Source organism: Eumetopias jubatus, unplaced genomic scaffold, assembly GCF_037043125.1.
Source record: "Eumetopias jubatus isolate StellerSeaLion01/CBP00866 unplaced genomic scaffold, mEumJub1_p1.0 scaffold_10, whole genome shotgun sequence".
NCBI lineage: Eukaryota > Metazoa > Chordata > Mammalia > Carnivora > Otariidae > Eumetopias > Eumetopias jubatus.
Window position 1 is genome coordinate 43697973 of NW_028274816.1, and position 16527 is coordinate 43714499.

General features: G+C 49.8%; 1 protein-coding gene across 2 annotated transcripts in view; it reads left to right on the forward strand.

The window, feature by feature from the left end:
* Positions 1-16527, forward strand: part of ZNF536 (zinc finger protein 536) — a 228023-nt gene that overhangs the window by 82325 nt on the left and 129171 nt on the right. For both annotated transcript variants that reach the window (XM_088027160.1, XM_028123669.1), the window contains one exon: positions 3493-5067. In XM_088027160.1, coding sequence (XP_087883286.1) covers positions 3493-5067 — 1575 coding nt within the window. The remainder of the gene's footprint in view (positions 1-3492; positions 5068-16527) is intronic.

The window sequence follows — 16527 nt, forward strand, 5'->3', positions numbered from 1 at the left end:
TGTGTGTGATGTCTGTGGGGTGTGTGTATGTGTAGTGTACATGTGTGGTGTAGGAGGGTGTGATGGGTGTGGTGTGTGTGTGTGTGTTGTGTGTGTGGTGTATGTGTGTAGTATACACGTGTGGTGTATGAGTGTGTGATGGGTGTGTGGTATGTGTGCGGTGTATGATATGTGTGTGTGAGTGTGTGTATATGAATGCTGTGCATGTGATGGTTTGTGATGTGTGTGTGTGTGAGTGTGGTGTGTGTGAACTTCACTTGCTTTAGTAACTGTATGATCTGTCTCCCTTGAAAGCAATGGGAACTGGGGGCCTTATCTCTTTGGTTCTTCACTCAATTGCCCTCTCTACTTGGGGGATAGAAGGTAATCATTCATTCAATCAAAACATTGTGTGTTGGGACGCGTGAGTGGCTCAGTCGGTTAAGCATCTGCCTTCGGCTCAGGTCATGATCCCAGGGTCCTGGGATGGAGCCCTGTGTCAGGCTCCCTGCTCGGTGGGGAGCCTGCTTCTCCCTCCCCCTATAACCCTCCCCCTGCTTGTGATTTTTCTGTCAGATAAATAAATAAAATCTTTTTTAAAAAACCATTATGTGTGAATGGATCTACACATTTCTGGGTGTGTGGGTGCCTACATGTATGTACACGTGTGTCTCTGATCCCATTCAGGAGACTTGGTTTTGCTCTTGACGTGGGTTTTAGAGCTGACACGAGTCTTAGGGAGTACTAAGTACACCACCTTCCTACATTGTAGGTTGAGGAAGCAAATTTCCCAGGATGGGAATCCTGTGCCCCGGGGAGTGCAAAATAGCATGGGGGCTCTGGTCCAGGGTTCCTCAGCTCCAAACACTTCCTAGGGTCCAGAGCAGACCTTCCATGCTAAGCCATCCCACAGTGTCCACCTGGCAAGCTCCCCCCAGTACTTCTCCACCCAGCTACATAGAAGCCCACACCGGGGTCTTTGAGAGATCCAAATCCCAGCCTTCACCCCAGGCCGGTGGACTCAGAATTTTGGGGAGGTGCAGGTAGGACCAGGTATCAGCATTTTTTAAAACTCTCAAACAGTTTCACCTTGGCCTTTTCAAAGTGTACTCTTTACCCTACATTAGAATCACCAGGTACACTTACCCTAAACCTCGAGACTCCGAACTGTGCATGAGGTTCCGGAAGTAATGTCTTAAAATCCCCTGTTGATTCTAATGCACAATCGAGTTTGAGAACCACACCTCCGGTGCACATTTCAAATGTGCGTCCTTTGGAAATAGACATCGCTGTGCATCCCTGCAGTCCTCACTGAGTCAGACTGCTCCTCACCGCCCCCCATTGAGGCCTGGAGGCCAAAGTCCACATTCTCCCTCTGTAGCTCCTGCTAATGAATGCCCGTGCATTCTCTGCAAACCCTTTGCCAGATGTACTTAATCATTCCCAGGTGCATTTCTGAAATGCAACCTGAGTCTCACCCAATACCTGCAGGCCTCACCTCTGCCATCTCTCAGTGCGGGGCCCTCCCCAAGGTTCCCGCTAACCTGGGGAGCCAGGATTCTGAGTCCCTGGTTAGGCTCTCCCATCACAAGCCCTGCTATTACCCCCTCAGCTCCAGGGCCTATTCCTGCTCCAACTGGCCACCAGACTTGCAGGTCAGCCCAGAAATGCCTGTGCACAGCACCTGTCCCACTGAGGGTTCCCTAGCTTCTGATGAGATACCCAAATAGCATCACTGGAGTGAATCTGAACCTACCATGGATTGAGTCAAAGAAGTGAGAGAATGGTGCCCGAGGCCATTTATGCCTTTAGCTCAACGGGGATAGAGTCTTACTGTTCGATCTATGTCATTGGTCTAGCCAGATACAGTTGGGACGTTTCCATTTAGAGAAATACATTCCCAGCTGGGCCCCTTTGCCATCTCTGATGTGTCTGGGGGAGACCTTCTGTGGCCTGCAGGAGTGAATGAGGAGCAGAGAGCCACCATTTTGGAGAGGCAGGCATGGTTTTTCCAAGGTTCCAAGACAAAATCTGGAGATGATGTGGAGTCCCCTGCTCAGAACCTGGGCTGATGGGCTTCTTATTTATAATACCCGGGAATCCTTCTCCCCTCCTCTCAAGTGTGTTAGTCCCAAATGCCCTCCGCCTTGGAGATTGGGAGTCGGAGCCTCCACTGGGTCACAGTAAAATGTCTTCGGGATGCACCACTCACCAACGGTTTGCTGTTTCTTTTTACATCAGTCTGGTTTACACTAGCAATGGAGGAAGGACTGGGGGGACACAGTTTCCTGGGAGGAGTAATTGTGGATATCGACGGGGCGCCACTGGGCGTCGGCCAATGGGCTGCCACAGCCCTGGTTCTTCCAGGGAGCTTTTCGATTCCAACGTCTAGAAAAGACCCTGGATTGCAAACAAATTCCTGGAATATATTTAAATCCACATCGGCTTATTCTCCTCCCCTTCCTCTATCCCACAACATGGGCAGGTCCAGGCTGTATGTTATGGTATTTTTTCCGTGGTGGAAAGAACAATAGAAGTTGGGTGTTGAATTTAAATAAATATTTAATTCTTGAAAATGATCTTATATGTTTTAAAACACTCTTTAAAGCTATTTTTATTCTCTAGAAAGCGCTTATTATAGGTAAATTACACATTTTACTACCGGAGCATTAGGTTTGCCATTAGTACAAATTTAAGGCACTACAAAGACCAGTAGATAATGTTAATTTCAAATACAGAAACTAAATATATTTTGTACCTTTTTATTACTCATTTTCTTTTAAGTTTTATTGACTGTTTTTTATCTTAACTATATGTCTTTATATGCTGCAATCATAATGCTCTGTAATGGTATTAATATTTTATAGAATCGGTATTTATAGTTCTTTATTTAGAAACAATGCAGTAGGTCTGCAGATATCTGAGCTCGTCTGGAATGGTGCCCTCCAAATAATGATAAATTACTTGTGCAGTATGCCATTTGCTAATTATATCCATGATTTACTGCAGAGCAAGACTTAAATCATTCATTTCAGTCTTGCGTAACAGTGCCATAAAATTTTTAGGTTTAAAAATGGTTTCCATGTGTATAATTTAAACAAATTTTAGAGCTATTGTATACACAAAATATTGCAACCACCCATTTGTTACATACTTTGTCTTTTTAAACTTCTACTTTTAATGATCACTGTGGTTGAAATTATTATGCTTAATTTTCATAATCATAGCTTTTAAATCTACAGCCGTTTTCACATGTTAGATAAAGAAAAAGATAGCTAATTGTGTGTAGATAGTATGTCATTCCTGAATAGTCCCAAATGGTACAAAATCATTAAAAAAGCTAAAGAGTACGAATTATTCTTCTATTAAAAAACAGTTGTTCTCTAACTAATCATTAGTTTGAGCTGCTTTGTTTCCAAGAACAAATGTTGATCCTTCTAGCCTTGTTCAGCACACCAAAATGAGATAAACACTTTTTTTTTCTCTCTCTCTCCTTATGCCGAAATCTTGCAGGTGAGAAACCCTACAAATGTCCCCACTGTGATTATGCCGGCACCCAGTCAGCCTCCTTAAAATACCACTTAGAGCGGCACCACCGGGAGCGGCAGAACGGAGCTGGGCCACTGTCTGGACAGCCCCCAAACCAAGACCACAGGGATGAGCTGTCCAACAAAGCTGCTCTGTTTATCAGGCCAGACATCCTGAGGGGGGCCTTTAAGAGCCTCCCCGGAATCGACTTCAGAGGCGGCCCTGCCTCCCAGCAGTGGACAGCAGGAGTGCTCTCGTCTGCAGATCCATCGGGGCCGGCCGCCGGCATGACTTCCGAGGCCCCTTCAGACACCCTGAAAGGCGCCGACCTTCCTTCCAAAAGCGCCCACTTCTCGGACATCGGAAGAGCTTACCAGAGTATTGTGAGCAATGGTGTGAATTTCCAAGGGTCCTTGCAAGCGTTCATGGACAGCTTTGTCCTAAGCTCCTTGAAGAAGGAGAAGGACCTGAAGGACAAAGCCCTGTCTGACCCTCCCTCCATGAAGGTGCACGGGCCGGACGGTGGTGAGGACAAAGCCAGCGGCAAGGCGGTCCCGAGGAAGTCAGAGAAATCGCAGTACGAGCCCCTGGACTTGTCGGTGCGGCCGGACGCCGCCTCGCTGCCGGGCTCGTCGGTGACCGTGCAAGACAGCATCGCGTGGCACGGCTGCTTGTTTTGTGCTTTCACGACCTCATCCATGGAGCTGATGGCTCTTCACCTGCAGGCCAACCACCTGGGCAAAGCGAAACGCAAAGACAGCGCCATCGGGGTGACGGTCAATTGCAAAGACCAGGCCCGGGAGGCGGGTAAGGTGGCCCTCCTGCCCTCGGCACAATCAAACAAAGAGATGGCGCTTTCCCACATGATTGGGCCTCTGGAGGCTGCTTCAGAGAAGACAGCCCCGGGGCCGGTCAAGGAGACTCTGGGGGAGCAGAAGAGCGGCACGTGGCCTGGCCTGGTGGACCCCACGTTTTGTAACTTCCCGTCCGACTTCTACAAGCAGTTTGGCGTCTACCCGGGCATGGTGGGCTCCGGGGCCTCCAGCTCCGGCCCCACCCAGGAGCCCGACGGGAAGGCCCACGCAGAAGAGGACGCCCCGATCCTGATCCCCGAGACCGCCGGCAAGAACCCTACCGATGACCTCTCCGACATTGCCTCCTCGGAGGACATGGACTCCTCCAAGGGAGAGAACAATGACGAAGAGGATCTGGAGACGGAGCCAGAGATGATGAGCAAGGCCCCGTCCGCCCTTGGCAAGGACGGCGGTGGTGGCGACAGCAGCGACAGCCTTGTGCCCGTGGGCGCCCCTCAGCCCGTCCAGGGACTAGTCTCGCCGGTGCCCCCGGCGCCCGAGAAGCAGTGGCACGGCCCGGGCCTGCTTCCAGCCCAGGACCCCTCGGCGGGCCTGCCCAAGCCAGAGCGGGCCCCCCCAGGCCTGGAGAAGCCGATGAACATGCTGTCGGTCCTCAGGGCCTACAGTTCTGATGGCTTAGCAGCCTTTAACGGACTTGCGAGTAGCACAGCAAATTCTGGATGTATCAAGAGGCCAGACTTGTGTGGTAAGTTTTAGAACCCTCTTCCTTTAGTTCATTTCCCAAAACATCAGTGCTGAATTGTGCATTTTTAAAAAAAAATGAGGTAGACTCCTCCGTTAGCACATTTTGAACGAACCATGAAAACACCCTAGTGATGCTGTAATATGCAGTGTAGACAATCACGAGAGTTGATTTCCTTTGGAAGTTCTAGCACTCACGCTTTTGTGTTCGGGTTCGCACCTCAGTGACCCGAAAGGCCCGTACCGAAGGCGCGGAGGGGGGCGGGGCCTGACCGTGCAAACCGCTTCTGTTTTTAATCTCTAACTTGAGGGGGAGAATATTTTTGAAAACAAAAACGAAAACAGAAAGACGTGGTAACTTGCAAACCCTTCAGTGTTTTCAACTTCTGCGTCAGACGGCTAAAGACAGTTGCTTCCTGCTTTGCTAAAGCCAAACCCGCTTCCTTAAACTTTTCTTTGTATTGACTTAGAGGGTACTAAAAATCCTATCACACTAAACACGCTATAGAATAAAGTGATCCTTTCTCCAACCAAGGAGATTGTTTCAGGGTGTTTGTGACTGACTCATCTTTAGACATTCCACATGGCAGTTACTGTGACTTTGGCCTCCTACGATCGCCTTCTGTCCCTCTGTATCTTCACCTGTCTGTCCGTTGTTCTGACAAGAAGTGTACATTGTGAAACCCCTGGTTAGCAGTGTTGTGATCCTGTGTGTCTTGGACTTATGCCTGCCTGATCTTGTTAGCAAATTGGCACTTCCTTACTTACCTCCCTCAAGAACGTGGTTACCCCCAAAGTAATTCCAGATCTTAAAACGTAATCGTAAATTTGAAGCCTAGAATTGGATCAAATGAACGTTGGGGTGGGCAGGGAGGATCAAAGACATTCTCTTGGCACCCAGATATTCATATCCGATCACCTTTCTCCAACTAGAAGCCCAGTGTATTATTCCCAGTCCCCGGATATCCTCGCCAGAGATAAATGATCGTGGGACCTTTCCACGTTTAATCTATGAATGGATGTCTGTGACTTTAATGCACCTGTTGAAATGCACTTGTTGAAGAAAGGAAGGGAGAGAGGGAGGGAGGGAAGGAAAATGGAAGGGGGTGATTCTTAAGCTCTTAATTCTGACGTGACTTTGAGCACAGAGCAGAACTCAGGAAGCTGGGCTTGGTTCATAATTTAAATTGATATATTTCTTTTCCCCTCTCCTCCCCTAATTCGCTAAGAACTGGATCAAGCAGTCAGAAATATTTTTTTTTTGAATTGTCAAAAATCACTAAATGGATTTCTGGCAGCTCAAAAAAATATTGACAGTTCCTTATGCTGAATGATTCATAAGGCCCCATTAACCAGCACCCCCAGATCTATTTTTATCCACATACAATTCGTTACTTTCGAAGCAGTTAAAAACAGTGTTTAAAAGAAGGAGAAAAGGGTTTTATGTCAGTCCAATTCCCCCCCCTTTTTTCTTCTGGGGGAGCAATGTTTAAATCTTTTTTTAAAAATTTCATTGTTGTTTTAAGTTTGTGACTTTCCTTCTTTTATTATTATTTAGAGATCTTTTAAAAGTCTATTTTCAGTTCTTTCAAATACCTATGTAGGACCACAGTTCCTGCCAGGAATCTGTGCATCAGAAAAGATCAAAACCTGGCATGTTCCTAAGCTCATTCTTATTGAAATGAGCTCATATTACCCCTATTAATTTTCCCATCTTCCTATCAATGCTGGAGGAAGGCTTGCCTGCCTTGGAGGAGCTTGCCCACTGGTGTCCTTTTGCACAGGTGAGGGTGGAGGGGAAGGCAGCATCAGGGAGCCTGCTGTCTAATGAGCCTGGTACTCTGAATGGCAGGACCAGGGCACTGTTAGGCACTTCTCACCCCCTCCCAAAATAGCAACTCACTGCTCTCCCCTGACAGCTCCAGGGTATGTGCAAAAAACTTTGCTTAGTTAACCTTTCAGCCATGGGGCCACAGATCCTGGAGTATGTGTTGTGGCCCCTCGCTGGAAAGGGGAATGAGGACCCTCAGGCCAGTCAGGTCAAAACCAGGCATCGTGGTTGCCCCTTCAGGTCAGGGTCCATGCCCTCCAGCTCTTCTTTGCACTCGTGGGAAGACATGAAAGAAAAAAAAAAAAACCTCTGGCTGTAAACTGCCTACTTCTGGCGAGCACAAGTTCTGCCTTTCATTTGGGCCTCATTGCTCCTTTATCCTCTTGCTTGAGCTTGGAAGCAGGCAGGGAAGGCCTTTCCCGGGCTCTTGAGCCTGTTTGGGGTGGGGCAGAGGCACCATCCTCTTGCCTCCAGGATGAGCCTGGCCCTGTGCAGTGCTCACTCCCCACTCCCGCACCAGTCCTGCCATAATCTAAATCCTCTTCTTATTTTCTTACTGGCTGCTGCGTGTCCTGGGATGCAGGCGGGCCAGGCATAGGCATCCTTCCTAGGAGACGATATCTGGAGGGAAAACTGAAGCCCCACTGGGTACCGAATGGGCATTTGGGGACGTTTTTTCTCACAGTCCAGCTCACTGTCTTTCTAACATTGCCAGAAGCACAAATGATAGCTGAACACTTCAAACTGCCCTTGGCTTGACTTTGCAAGAGTGGAAATGGTATTGGCACAAGGAATCAAATATTCTTGATTTTGTTTCCTTCTTCTCTGCTCCACGCAAAGTGGATGTGGATTTCCAAACAGAACCACCAACTTGATACCTGGTTTCCTCCAGAAGCTGGGCTTGGCCAAACCAAAGAATTATTCTGGTATTTCTCATCTCAAGAGAGTTTGGGGTCTGATTTTGTCTAGTTAGTAAACCCAAATCCCAACTTTGATGCCCCTAGAAACAGGCTTGTAGGAGGAGCTAATGTCCATCTGTTTCTATTCTCGTGGGATGTAAAAGTGTTTGAAGAAGCATCAGTAAAAATCTTGTTTGGATCACGCAGACTACCCCCCCCCCCGAGCTCAGCCGCTGCTCTGACACATGCTGGTTAGTTGAAGGAGGTAGCATCTAACCCTAAAACCTGTGGGTGATACTCCTGTTGTAGGCTCTGCTTCCCTAATTCTGCATGCCTGCTGCCGAACTGTTAAAAGTCTGGTCTTACATTGCTTGGCGTCCCGGGCCCAGGTTCCTTGGCCAGTGAGCACTGCCCATTCCTAGCCAGTGCGTTTCTAATTCTGGTTCGGAAAAGAGATTTGAAGAGAGGGGCCAGCCCAATCTGTTGGGCAGGAGAGCCCTGTTGCACATGCCAATGTTCAGAGCCCGTGCGTGAACTTTCAAAAGGTCCTTCCGTAGACAGTAGAGCATTCACCTGTCAGAGATGTATCACAGAAGATCCCAAAGAGGAGCCATCTTGGATTAAGCTGGAGGACATACACTGTTGCTTCTAGAGTAGGTCAGATCCCGCTATGGGCCTGATTTCATTAGGCAAAATCCCACTCCAATTAAAGCTTCCATTTCTTGAGGTGTCTTTCAGACTCCAGGCATAGCCCACATTTCTTTATTCCGCTGAAGAACATGACATACAAGGTCATTGAGTGCCATTAAAGAACTTGGATGTGCCCTCGGGTTTGTTGGAATGGATTTGACCTTGGTCCTGTAATGGGACAGAAGCCACACGAGTATTTAATTAGGGAGTAAGGGCAGCCCAGAGCAGTGCTCACAGCCACTAATATGACAAGGCAGGCAATCCCCTTGTCCAGTCTGAAAAACTTTGATGAACTGGTGGGTCAACCAGCAGCTTGGGGTCGGAGAGCATGGGAGGCCTGGGCTTCTGTGTGCCCCAGACGGCACAAAGGTCCATCTGTACAGCACCTAGAGGGCTGGCTGCATGGCAAGGTTACAGAGCATGTTTCACCCCAGTTTGTGGTTTTGGAAACCAACCAGATCACCCTTACTCCTTGCCTTTCAAACCTGAGACAGATGACTGGGGGTCATTGTGTGTTGAGTCTTGCAAGCAGAGTTTGTTCTGTATCTTTTGATGAGCCCAGCGGTAGGGTTGATGGGAAGCATTAAAGAGAAAGGCAGTGAGAAGAGCATGACTCCCTTTGCCCTTCAAAGCTCTGGAGTGACCAGCATGCAGGGAAGCCAGGCTGAGCGAGGAGACTCCACTAGCATGTCTATCATGGGCACGAGCCCTTGTACAGCAGCTCCAGGACCGAGACACCCGCCGGGCCCCAAGGGAAGCTAGTGGGAAGGCAGGGCCATTAGCAACAAAGGTCCAGTAGTCCCAGTTTATTATTCGTAGGTTACTGGGAAACTGGCTTCCCTAACCCAAATTATGCCTGACACTAAGGGTTCCTTGGGCTTCCATAGCAATGAAAGAATTAGGACCCCTCCCTAAAACAAAACAAAACAAAACAAACAAAAAAACACAGAGTCCACTGAAACCTCTTCACATCATCTATTCTGAGATGTGTGATAAAATGAACCAGGACATCCAAGTTGAATGCTCTTAAAATGTGACTTCTGTCCTCCAAAAGCCTCACTGATTTCCAGCCTGGACAGTCTGAAAATATGCACCATTTACCGGCTACACAGTCTAAAGTAGGGGTTGGCAACTATTTTCTTCAAGGGTCAGAGGGGAAATAAGTTAGGATTGCAGGCAGTGTGGTCTTGGTCACGGCCATTCGACCCTGCCCTGCAGTGCCGGAGGGGCCATAAATGATAACGAAACAAATAGGCGCGGCTGTGTTCCAGTAAAACTTTATTTACTAAAGCAGGCAATGAGCTGGACTTGGCCCACGTCTGCCGGGTCACCCCTGGCTCTCCTGTAAAGAAGGATGTGCTGCTGTGTTGTCCCCAGAGGGGACACGTGGGACCCTGTGTGCCCCACTGGCTGCGGAGATGATGCAGGGAAGGCCCAGGACTGCAGATCCGGGGCTCCACCTATTGCCCCGTGATGCAAAGCCAGAGACACAAAAGAGACTTTCCCAGGAGAGAGGGCTTGTAGACCCAGATGGCCCGGTGTACCTGCTCCTGGAAGGCCACCTCTCTGCCTGTTGCACTAAAGACTTGCAGGAGAAGACCCCTCAGCAGCTCACGGCACTTCCAGAGTCTCCCCGGTCACGGCCAGCCTAGGCAGAGGAGGACAAAGCAGGAGCTCTGTCTTGGCTCGGAGGTGTCATTCAGACTCCAGGCATAGCCCACTGTGGCAGCCTCAGTTTCCACACTGGTGGGCAGAAGTGGAAGGATGAAACCAGACGATGGATGTAAAGGAGCTTGGATAAATGGTTCTCAGTTGAGTTGGTGTTTTATAGTGGGAATGAACGTCCACATGGTGTTGGCACAAGAGAATGGTGCCAATGTCCAAATGACTATTTTTTAAAGATTTATTTATTTATTTGAGAGAGAGAGAGAGAGAGAGCGAGCACAGAGGCAAGGGGCAGAGGGAGAGGGAGAGAGAAATTCAAGCAGACTCCGTGCTGAGCATGGACCCCAACGCGGGGCTCGATCCCATGACCCTGAGATCACGACCTGACCTGAAAGAAATCAAGAGTCGGATGCCTAACCGACATCTGTCACAGTGGCCCTGCCATTTCAGGGTCTACCCAATTCTGTGCCTTCCTGGTAGAAGGCAAGTGCTTCGGAGGGGAGGAAGTAAGTCCCTCCTGCTCTGTGGTCAGTTAGGGAAGTCCAAGGGGGCCTTGGCCGGAATGTGTGGAAACAGTGTGAGAACTTCCCGTGTGTGTGTGTGTGTGTGTGTTTGAGGACACCCAAGCATAGGCTACATACAGGTGCACAGCCCAGGGCATTTGGCACGTTTTTGGTCTGGTGGATGATTCTAAGGTTGAAGATGTGGCCTACCAGCCAGCAGGTTCTAATGAAGAAAGGGGGTTAAGTTAGGAAAATGGCACAGGAAGGGAACCACACAATCTAAACCCACCACATGTACGGGAGCCCATGTTCAGTCAACGCCAAGGAGGGCGGTTAGCCTAGAAGACCCAGGGGATCTCCACGGTAGGGCCTTGTTGTCTCTGGAGCTGCCATGCTTTATTTAAATCCAGATGAGCGATCATTCCTCCTTCTTGTCTTCTTTATGAGCTGGTTCTTGAAGGGATTGGCTTGCAGAGACTGTCGATGAAGTACAACTTTGTACTCGTTTTCTTTGCCTGACTTTATCATTTGCAGATTGTTCTTTGACTTCCAGAGTCCAGCCCACTCCCAGTAGCAGTGTGTGTCTAAGGTCCAATGTTAGACCCCAGTAGGGAGGACTGTTTGGCTTGTGCTGAGGTCCAAGGGCAGATCCTTTAAGTTAATGCAGATCAGCACCCCATCCTGCCCGCCCCGTGCCTGCTGGCTGCCTCGCAGCTCGTTGCAGCCCTTGTCCCTTTGACTCTGGTGGGACAAAGGGTAGGTGCTGTCCCCTGGGATCTCCTGCAGAAACCAGCACCCATGGACCGGCTCGCCTCTTCTCTGGTCCAAAGCCTTACTGTGTGCACTGTGTTGATGAAAAGGCAGCCTCTTTGGATGGCAGCCTCTCTAAACTCTTTGGGCATTCTCCTCCTCCTCCCCGTCCCTCTTTTTAAATTAAATGGGAATGCCACTGACGTGATGTCGTTTGCACTGCAGGATGACAGAACTGTTGTGTGAATACCATTGTATTTGCCAAATGGTCCACTCGTCATTTCAGAACAAACAAATGGATGGTGTCTGTAAGTCGGCAAACACTGGTGACATTTAGCCTTGTTTATGTTCCTTTCCTTTTGCTGCATATTTTTGGCTCCAAAAGCTACTGTCTGAATCAACAGTGCCTCCGAAGCCGGAGAAGAGTCTGGTAGCTTTCATTTTGGTTTCTATGCGCATATTCTTTTTGGACTGCTCGATACCTCTTGCCCAGGACCAAGCCTAGGGTGAGAGAAGACAGCAGCTGAGCTCTTTGGTTCAAAAAAAAAAAATACGCACACAGACACACGGACACACATTTTTTTCTCCCCAGTAATGACTTAAGACCAGGAGGGAGGAAGGGAAGGATGAGAGAGGAGAGTGTTGTCAGCCCAGACGCCTATATCCCCGGGGGACGCGCAGAGTCTCCGAGCCCGGCCAGCCGGCCCCCGCCGTGTGGAGTAGCGACAGTGTGACCCCCTTGCTGTCTCGCGCCGAGTGCAGGGATCCCAAGCCTCAGCTTTGGCTTCTGCCTTCTCCGGCTACTGACTCAGAGTGATGGTTGGCACTGACAGCCATGTAGCTGTAGGGCCACACCTTAGCTACTGAAGGAATCAGGTTCTTTCTTTTTTATATTCAGATGTTGTGTGCAAAGCCCAGGTTTCAAATAAGTAGTAATTATCTCCTATTACTTAGCGCTGATCAACAGCACCTCTACGCCTAATTGCCAACCTGCTCTAATCACATAGACTATTCTTGCTTTAGCCAGAGACGGAAGGACCAAATTTTATAAATATTGCTTTATTGTCATTACTCCATTAAACAATTAGGGAGTGTGGCCCTGTCCTTGCTTTCAAATGCCTCTCGCCTCCATGGTTTCTGGATTGTTTAATGAATCTGCACGTTTTCTTGCAGGTAAGTGACACCCCCTGTTCTAGTCGGTCCAGCTGGACTGGCCCTTGTCTGTTCGTGCTCCTCGGTGGCTATCTGCAGCTTGTTAATGGTGTAAAGTCAAGAGAAGAATGTATACACGTATGTGTGTTGAATACACAATTACTATTGGCATATGTATGTGTATACACATGGCACACCAACCTACAGTATATCTAGGAGAGAATCAGGGAGGCTAAAAATATTGCCCCGTATGTTCCTCTATTAGTCATGGATCGCGAAGGCTTAGTAACTTGAACGAGAGAGAAAATTCCCTCAAAGTCGTGAATCCTGAGTGACAAATGCTGGTGGATTGGAGGCCCCTTCACCTGTGAAAAATCTGACTGGGGGGGCGGGTTCTGCTACACCAGCTCGCCAAGCTTCTGGAGGCGGGCCCCGCGGCCCCGCGGGTCTTGTTGGCATTACTGCCTGTGTCCGATTGTCCTGTATTTTGTAACACTTTAGAAGAATACAGAAAAGTGCAGTCATTATCTTTCTCCATAGTATTTAAGCAGTACTATTGCTAGTTTAATATTGTGTCAGGTCGTCCTAAGAACCAGGAACAGAGGACAGTAACATTCCAGTGAACAGCACCTTGACACCCACAACTTCAAATGTGGTGATGGAAGCAAAAATGTGGAGACTTGTGCTGGGTTAACGTGTGCTTTGGACTAGAGTATTGTTGAAGTAATGAGAAGATTATATTAAGGTGTTCCTGGTAATGAAGGCATGTAAGTTCTAATAATTGTAGCTTTCTGAATACGTGTCAAACTATATCTTTAAGTGTGCTGTATGCTGAGTTACAAGTTAGGTCATTTATGAATGGAATGTAAAACAATACTAAAAATGCTTCAATAACTTATCTTGGTATTGCTAATAAAACAAAAGCTGTGAAACATTAGTGCACTTTTGAGTCATTATGTTAATTTCTTCCACAACACCCCCGCATTTCCCCCCCCCCCCCAAGAGCTGCCCTCCCTGTTGGAAGCCTCAGCAGGACATTCAGGGAATACTAGTGGGCTGCCCACCCCGTCCCCCACCCCCGGGCTATTTGCTGGACAGTTTGTTGCATTTTTCCACGCACCTTGAGGCAGGGCCCACAAGTAACAACTCCTAAACATGCAAATGTCTAGGCACCTCCTGGTCTGGGGCAGGTGCCGTGGTGGGTGGGCCAGAGCCAGGCGACACGTGTGCAAGTCTCTGTACCAGTGACTCCGGGCACCGAGGCCCCACGACCGCTCCCAGGCCCCGTGCGTAGGGAGAACTGAAGCACAGAGCGTGCAGGCTGCCGTCCCCCATCCCGGGTGTGGAAGAGACCATCCGTGCCCGGGCTCCCTGCAGCAAACCTCGACATTTTCTTTACATCCCGTGAAGGGTAGTTTTCAATGGGAAGGTACTCGGAATCGTTGGAGTTGGGATATTTTTGTCCGCGGAGATTTTGTGCTTGTGCCTGTGTTTGCTGTCACAGGCTTTGGCCCGGCCCGTGCCCCTCACCCCAGGTCACGGTGGGAAGGGTGGGGTACAGGAAGGAGGGAGTTTGCTTCCCCGTTTTTGTTGCTTCATTTTTTTTTTTTGTCCGTTAGCTGGACTTCATGCCCCTGCCACTTCAGCAGTGTTTCTAAGCCTTCCTGCTAGGGTCCGTTTTGGAAACTTTGGAATTCCGTGTACGTCCCAGCTCCCCGTTTAATGGGTCCTGTGGAGGAAAAGGTCATCATTTGACAGAATCCCTACACTCCCAAATAAATCAAGGGTCCCCTGTGGGAGGGGATGGAAGCCCAGGAATGTCCCCCTGAACAACCCTGGCCTTTGCCATGAGACAATCGTAGCACCTTGACCGCTTGGGACGTTCCTTCCTGTAGGGCTCCTGCAAACTGTTCGAGTCATCTCCACCCCCAAAGGGGCGATAGTGCAGTCTCTCATTTGGGAGAAGAGGAGAGAAGGGAGAGATTCTGAGTCTTGGGGTACATGACGAAAGCCCACAGGAAAATCATACATCTCAAAGAAGGTTGTCAGCTCCCTGTGCCCACCACTGCCTCATGATTCTGTTCCCGGGGAACGGAGAATGCGCACTGTGGCTTCTGGTGGAAAACAGGGTGGATCCCAAAATGCCCGGCCAAGGGAAAGCCAAGTGACCTACACCAGGCCCATGTGGCCACCCCGAGCCAGACAGAAAGGACTCCAGGAGGGCGTTGTCTTTATTTCTAATGCCCCCCGAGTCTTTTCCCTGGGTTCTCACCTCCTGAGGGCTCCAGGAGGCCTGTGTCACCTCGGCAGGCATGCCGCGTCCCTGCGGGGAGGTGCTATCTTCCCTCCTGGTTTCAGAAGCCACAGGTGCAGCTCCCAGGATGGGGCTCACCACCATCCACTCTGTATAGGCAGGGGGCACCCCCGGGGCCTCTCTGGACCAGTGCTTCAGGCCTGGGGACACGGGTGGGATGAAAGGGGCCTCTGTGGAAGGCTGCTGGGCCTCCATGCCTCCGCTCAGGGTTGAGCACATTGCCCCGGGCATTGTTCACCGTTTCCAGTCACTCTGCACACTCCGGGAAGCCTCGCTGACCCTGTAGCCCCGGGCTGCCCAGCCAGCGGGGGCTCAGGGAACCAGAGAGTGGCTGGGGGCCTTGGGTATAGAGGGAGTACCACTGAAGGGGGACAGAATCGTCGTGCTGACAGTGGGAGGGCTCCTTGGGTGGCTCATCCCTGCGTCTGCTGTCTTCTCTTCCTCCCCGGGCCCATTCCTTAACGGGGTCTCTACCCATCTCCGCCTCTAAGGCAGGGAGTCTTTCCTGAGTTGCTCCCCAGTGGCGACTTCTCAAGCTTAGAGGGGACCTTTGTGGATTCTCCTCCTCCTGCTTTTATGAACCGAATCCCAGCCTCCTCCCAGCTCTCATTTCATGGCACCCCTGCTTCCCAACCACCTCCTCCTCCTTCCTGCCTGGGGGCAGAACTCCCTTCCCACCCAGTGAGCGAGTGTTCTTGGGAACATCCTGTGTGCCGTGATCGAGCTGGGGGGAGTCAGGCCTCAGACACCAGCGGACTGCGTATCAGAGCGCTGTGTGGGGTCTTCACTGCTCTCTTGTCAACCACCCCACATTCCCACGTGGGATTATAACAGACCCCACCTGCTTGGACTCCGGTGGGGGCACCCCCAAGCATCACCTCCCGGATCTGCCCTTGACCCTTTCCAAGCAGGGCTGGCCCACTGATCTGAGGTGGACAGGAGACCCCCCCGCCCCGGGGAGGTGATACTGGAGTTTGAAGGAGGTAACGGGCTTAGGGTGGGGTACCCCAGGAAAGGAAAGCAGGGAAGCACCCCAGAAAGGTGCTCTGCAGCTTATGATAGGACAGAGTCCTCAGATCTCCTGCTTCATCTACACATGTTGGGAAATATGTTTGCTTTGATGAAATTCAGATATTCTGGTGTGTGGGGGGGGTAAACTTTGGGAGATGATTATTGCTCACGTAGAGTCACTCTTTCCCAGAGACGTCACGATGATTGAATTACATTCCGAAGTATGCAGCCGCACACGGGCAGCCTTGTCTCTGCAGGAGTGGATTCTGCCTCTTGAGCAAACAGTGTGCATTTTCAAGGTTAAAGTTGGGGAGCTCTGCAAAGCTGTTTCATTAGCAAAAACACCCATTTGTGCACCCAGCCACTGGCTGGCTTTCTGACGAGTTGATCTCTTGCGCTTGTTGTGGAATTGTCCAGACACACCCATCCAAATCGTAACCCGCTGCTCACAAGGTTAAGTTTTCTTTTTGAACTTCTCTTGTTGTCAAATTAATATAATATGCTCTCAATTATCCACATAAAAGGAGAAAGGCATCCAAGCAGGGAAAGTAAATTTGCAATTAATTTCCTAAATTATTGCTCTTTTTATATGATGGACAAGTCGCTTTTCTCCGACTTGGACTCGGGTGTTCTGTGGGTCCTGGGGGGA